The following is a 6,713-nucleotide window of genomic DNA, read 5'->3' as shown; positions in this document are numbered from 1 at the left end:
GCGAATGCGCGAACTCCCGGATGTGCCCGGGAGTAAATTACCCGCGAAAGCGTTCGCCTCCGTTCGAACGAACGCCGATAAACAGCGGGATATCCGGCGTGTGCGTGAGCGCCGACGAACCGAAGAACGATTTATGGCGCTGTCCGGTTAGCCACGGTGAGCAATGGCATCGCTCCGTGGCCCGCCGTCCGGTGCGGTGGCACTTTCCGCGAAGGGCGGAAGCACGTGTGTGGGTAAGATTAATCATCAAGTCCGTGCGCTCGCACCGTAACACCGGGTCGGCGAACCGAACACCGTTCGAACCGGTAGACAAACTTTTCTTTATTGCTTTTAATTGAACTCAATTAGACTTAAACTTCGGGCTCAAGCCGCCATCATCCATCGCGCTTAGCCCTTCGGTTTCCCGGGCAGTGGAGGGTGGAAGCGCGAGCGTGGCGTAAATTAAAGTGATGGGATTTCTCGAACAATTCTTCCCGTTTGTACCATCCGACCGTGATGCGGATGCGTGATGCTCTTCATTAATTCTTCTTCCGTAGCTGTATAGGGGTGAGTTATGGTACACCCTTTCCTTTTACTCCACGAAAGCAAACTTTTGAAAGGATTGTTTGGGATATGAAAAGACACTTGTTCAGTGCTCTACAAAGGTATGTTCTTAACATAAATCAAACCATTTTTGGTGGAACAAAAACATGTGACTATAAATTTACCTCAACTGAAAGAACTCCATTGTAAGACAGTAACATACGATCTACAATTAGTTCAGTGTTGGTGCAGTAAAGTCATCAGCGTTTCGGTTTGCTAAAACCCCACTGAAAGCAAACTATTAATCTTAGCAAAATATTAATGCGATACGAAATAAATTACTTTTCAAACCAAAAATTAAATAAAACTAAAAACTGCACATATTTTAAAAGTAGTGATGGCACTGAAAACAGTACTCATGACGATCGAAGTAAATTGTTTTCAGAACATTACTATACTAGTAACAGGTAAAAATGGAGAATACCACCCTTGAGCGTGTTTGAGAAGAGAAATTTCAAACGATTTCTTCTTTAAAGCAACGACATTAAACAGACGAAATGAAAAGAACTGTTTTAAGTCATATCAAACCACACTCACATCCTAATATCGATCATGGGATCATGCAAAAGAATATCAAGCATGGTAAAAGTATATCGAGAATGTATGAAGGTGTACAATCTTCCATGTATCATCTGAATCTCACAGAATTTTTTAATTGAATGGTGTCCTCAAAAACCCTAAAAAACTAAATCTAAAGGTGTTTTAAAATGGGGAGTAAATCTACTCTCATTGTAGAAAAAAAAGGTCTCATCACTCCGCAACTACGGTTAGTTCGATACTCAAATTTTATTCTACGTTGCTCATAAAAAGCTGCGCGCCCACGGGGATGCGTTCGCTAGCGTTTGGGAAAACACGTCGACTGAGTGTGTATGTGTGTTGCATTAGAGAGGAACATTTGTTTGAGGCCGACGAATCGGTAGACCGTCGGCATCGAGTAGTAGGACAGGTGCTGGTGCGAATGCCGACGTTGACGGCGCTTGGTTGCGTGATACATGAACGATTTCGAACACACTCCGGATCACGGGTCGGGTGTTTGGTCTGCCCGCCGCTCACTCGAACGCGGCCGCCACCGTCCCCAGGAAGGCGCCGAACGCATCCTCGAGCGTCTTCGATCGATGCTGCTCGAGGGCTTTCAAGCAGTAGCGCATAATCACTCCACCGACGGCCTGGAAAGGAAAAGAAACGAAGATGTTAAAACAATTCTGTTGTTATTTGTTATGATTTGAGTTCGAGTTGCGTACTCGACCCTTAACTTACACCGACATCCTCCTTGGTCACGTTGCGCCTCCGGTGGTTCCGGACCAGCCGCGCTAAGCTGCACTTGAGCAGATCGGGATCGTTCAGCCCGTAGTCGATCAGGGTGCCGATAAAGTTCATCACGTTCAGTGCGTGCGCGTGGAGGGATCGATTCTCGCCAAGATCACCGGCCGCATCGCTGGCGGAGAAATCAAAGTAATCCAAATACTGTGGGTACTCCTCGAAGAAGCTGAAAAAGGCAATGTCAAAGGAGAGAACGTTAGAACTAGGGAAGGTTGATCGAAGGAAAACCAGATCGACGACACTTACATCACGAAAATGTTACGCCCGTGTGTTACCAGGTCCTTCTTGACGATGCTCCACGCCGCAATCAGGGCGACCTTCTGCGACTTCGTCAGTCCGGTCTCGTCCGGTGTGTGGTAATTGGTTTGCTCCTCCTCTTCCGCACCGACTAACGACGTTGGGCCAGACATTTTGCGGTTTGTTTTTGGATGCTGCTTCTCTTCTACGTCCCTTTCCGGAGCCGGTTCCTATTAGGTTATCCCCTGCTGGTGAAGCTGACCGTCTGGTTCGTGGTTACGCAGAAAGTTGTCCGGTAGGTAGCAACAACTAAAACACACACTCACAGCAATCACCCTCGAAATTCGATGTTTCCTTCCGCCCGTCACCTATTCGTAGACACGTACACTAAGATTCGTTTCTTCGCGGAATTTCTTGCTTCCTCGCTCTTCCCGTTTCTAGTATCCAGTACTCCGGCCCTCTCCGGCTTCTAAACACACCCGTCGTTGGCTTTCGTTTCGAAGGGCAACGGACACGCACCGCCAAAAGCCACAAGCGGGGGGAGTTGTAACGCAAAAAAAACGGTATGCTCTTACGCGTGTTCGTCCGTCAAAACTATCATAACACGGTGCAGCGGAACGCAACTACGCACACTACGTTACCGCCACCAAGCGGCGCTGCTACACTGACCGGAACCACCGCACACCACATGCAGCACTAGGCACTCCGCTCGACTCGGCGACCCACACATCGGCGGCTCGGAAACGCGGACAAAAAAAAACCACCACCAGGGAAAGGGAAAAACGCAAACGCCAACCTGTCAGCTGTCAGATGGTGGGAAAAATCAAAACATTCAGCCGCGGGCGCCCTTCCTAACTCGGCCAAAACTTGTTGCTTTCTGCTGGCGAGGTCGTTTTTCGCGCTCGATTTCGGGCCCGATCCGTGTCGGATGCTGCCTCGGATGGGTTGTTGGTGGCCTCTCGCTTCACACGCTGCTCCCTTCCCACTCGCTCGTTTGTGCAACTGGAACACAAATACACGCTTCTTTGCGAAACTACGAGTTGCGACTTGAGGGCTCGGCTCGCTCTCGCTCTTCGCGGTAAATTTTCACGCCAGTCTCCCGTTTGCTAATACAAACTTTTGGCCACACAAACAACACACGCGAGCGAAAGAGCGACAGAGCACACCACTGGAAACGTAACCAGTCTGCTAGCGAATTGTAAATTTCCCTATGCTTACTTTGATTGCCTGCGGTCTCGTTTGCTTCACGGTAGAATGGAAGCAGAAATCCTTCAAACGAAATTTACAACTCACCAAAGGCGCTTCCAGAAACAGCAAACAGTGCAAAAGTTCTACGAAATCGCACCGCACACACCGCCAGCTCGACGGTCGGTACACAAACACACCCGGCTCTTGGCGAAAAAACGCGCGTGGCCTGATGCTGCTGCCAGCTACACCAACATCACGGCGAAACGGCCCGAACAGCGGCTCTCCACGAACACGAATGCTAGCAGCTGCTTGCTGCTGCTGCTTGTGCTGACTATTGGTACTCCCACAACGGCCACTACTACCACTATGTGCAACCCCGAAATTGATTCAATTTAAAGTATTTACGCTCTATCTCTCGCCAACAGATCCCGGAACCATCACGCGCTCTCGTCGTGTCGCGGCCATCGCCAATTCTCCAGCACCAGTGTTGCCATGGCGGACAATTTTGGATGTTGCTGCTCTCACTTCAACGTTTGCTTTTCATCGGATTTCCAGCCTTTCTCTCGAAATTTCCCTTTGGGCTGGGTAAGTTACGAAAGCAGACAAGCAACGAGACCGGATAAGCAATGACCGGCAGTTCCCAGGAAGTTTTCCTTAAGGAAAAGTTTACTTCCTTTTGCCTACACTAACCTCAGATCGTATAAGTTAAGTAATAATGGAAATGACAATTTTTGCTCGTAAAGATACCTTTGCAAAGAAAATACTAACTGAAAAATAGTATCCTTTTCTGTTTCTTTTCCTTAACAGCATGGTTTTCTCCATTTCATTCCATCGGAGCGGTAACAGGTTGTGCCAAAAAATGTAGAAATAAGGGAACATGGGGCACTACACACTTCTCAACAGAAAACGTTTACTCCTGGATCACTCTCGTCTCATTTTTTTGTTCATCAATACAACGAATTTATATAAGAAACACTTTAAAATATGTAAAATAATATTTTAAAAACCGTTTCCTCCTCCTGAAGTTAGTGAACATGACTGTATTTTATATTTCAAAATAGTATAAAATGATAATAAGTTGCAATATGCTTTTCTCTGAAATATGTGGATAAATTTTCCCTTTGCTCCTTCACCTCTGTTCCCTTACAACAAGTTACAAACGACCGTATAAAAACAAAAGAAACACAAATACTAGCTTATGCCCGGAATGCTACCGCTCCGAAACAGATCGAGACGTGAGAACCCCAGAGGAGAGAGAGAGAGAGAAAACGAAAATGTCTCGGCCTTAAAGACAAGACAAGACGAGCCCCTTTTCGACACTCGCGTCGGTGTTGGTGCGGCGCGCCCGGCACACGGACAACAAACGCGAAGAGGCAAGCACTCGACTCGAGTAAATCGTACTTCTTGTTGCTTCCCGCCTCGACTGTCGTCGTCAAGGTTGAGGGTAGGTTTTGGCTTCCGTCCGTTATTTAATTAATGACAGCGATGACCAAGAAGTGGCACCAGTGTGTGTGTGTGTGTAGCAGGGGTGGGGGGTAGTTGTAGTTGCGTTGTCGTCGTCAAAGTCGAAAGTCGGTCCCAGTGCGGTAAGGCTGCGATAACGTGACATGTGTCGGTAGGTCGGTGAAGGTACGGGAGATAATTGTTAATGACACAAACATACGGCAAATGGTTGCTTGCCAGGTCCACGTATGGAAGTAGACCGGTCCACCGATCTGGGGTGGACAAAAAAAACACAATTCCACCCCGACCCAAGACGAGGGACACGAGCGAGCGGAAATAATTAGCCATTTGTTTGTTTGCTCAGACAACAAACATAAATGACCGTTGCCGTCGTCCTGACGGTCATTGCGGTTACCCGGTGTGAGTTTTTCCTTTGAACAACATTTTCCAACCTCAAAACAAACAGCTAAACACACACACACACATACGCACAAATAAAACTACCACGATAAGGAAAGTGGTGATAAAAAAAAGCGGACGCCTGGTGGCTCGTACATCCTTTTTTGCCCATCCCATCACGGGATGCGATAATATCTTGCCGGGTTTCAGCAGAGCAAAGTTGGATGTGGAGCAAATATGTCTGGCACGTGTCGCTGTTGTTTTTCGCTGACATATTTCCCCCAACGCACCCGACCCGTGCCTCAACAACCCCGACCGCGGAAACGAAGGCTGGCATTTCAAATTTGTACGCTAATTGTAGCCGGGCTGCAATTTGGCTTCCAATTATTTTACCCACCGGGAAAACAAAAGCCGGGGTTGCGGCCTAAAATGGAGCGCCGTTTTGGTAAAACCTACGCAGAATATGAACGACCGAACCGCCGTATGGTGCGGGGTCTCGGTTTCGGAACCTGTTGCATGGCTGAGTATTTGCAGCGTTAGGCAAATCGTTAAACGCCATCTCGGCCTGCGGTATCTAGTGCCACCGTGCGAACGCCGGATCGAGATCCGGTGGCTCATGTAAGGGATTTAAATGAACGTAGAAGAGTTTATAAAAATTTACGACCAAACCAGCGAACGCACCGTTCGGACGGTGCACGTGGCGCACCAATTATTTAACGGCCGCTTTTACTACCGACGGTGGTTTTTAATGAGCCTTTAAACGATGGGCACAATTGAAGCACTCTTTCCATTTTCCTCCGTGTGTTGCGCATTGTTACGTGTCGTAATTACTCGTCGCAAGGTAGGCATTATTCATTTGCTAGGAAAATTCTTTACGAAACTCCACCACAGTGAAGGGAGGATTCCTGTGGTCATTACATTTAATGATTGAGCCACTCAATAATGCAGAGCACACGAGGTATTTCGAATGTTACGGGCAAGACTGAACAATGAACAAGTATTGCGATTTAATTTTTTCAGTTTTACCACTTTTTTAACCATTTTTAAATTTACGTGGGGTTTTAGCAGGTATTATTTTTTACCAGCTCTTTTACAGATCGGAAGCTCACACATTTTCCTATGTATAATACTCTTAATTGAGTAAAATGTTAAAATTATAAATGTAATGCGGTTTACAGTAAATGTTTTAGAAATTTAATACATTTAATAAAACAGGAACATCCAACGACTTCTAAAGGGATTGTTTCATTTATGAAACAAACCCAAATTTAAAAATAGTGTTACAAGAATTATTCAACACGGCACATTAACGAGTGTTACAGTAAAATTTGATTAAGAGCACCAAATGAAAACTAATTATACAAATTGTATCTGGAACCGTGCTTTTGCGCTTTGAACTGTGGAATATTTCATTACCCATCCACTTTGAAGCCATGTCGATCTTATTTGCTGCATTGCATTATCTAAATGGGTCCAATATGTTGATAAATCAAAAGCAAATGCAACCAAAAACCGTAAATGAACGGCAACCTAGGCAACCCTAG

The 6,713-nt window shown here is 46.4% G+C and overlaps 1 protein-coding gene across 1 annotated transcript; it reads right to left on the bottom strand.

Annotated features, from left to right (window-relative positions):
* Positions 1-1,344: 1,344 nt before the first annotated feature.
* Positions 1,345-2,349, bottom strand: LOC131288075 (globin). The gene is made up of 3 exons (XM_058317173.1): positions 2,149-2,349; positions 1,840-2,068; positions 1,345-1,748 (listed from the first exon to the last, which is right to left on the bottom strand). Exons 1-3 carry the CDS (start codon positions 2,310-2,312, stop codon positions 1,632-1,634), a joined length of 510 nt encoding a protein of 169 aa, XP_058173156.1. The 5' UTR covers positions 2,313-2,349; the 3' UTR covers positions 1,345-1,631.
* Positions 2,350-6,713: the final 4,364 nt, after the last annotated feature.

This window comes from Anopheles ziemanni, chromosome 3 (assembly GCF_943734765.1).
Source record: "Anopheles ziemanni chromosome 3, idAnoZiCoDA_A2_x.2, whole genome shotgun sequence".
Classification (NCBI taxonomy): domain Eukaryota; kingdom Metazoa; phylum Arthropoda; class Insecta; order Diptera; family Culicidae; genus Anopheles; species Anopheles ziemanni.
This window is presented reverse-complemented; position numbering and strand designations above follow the sequence as displayed.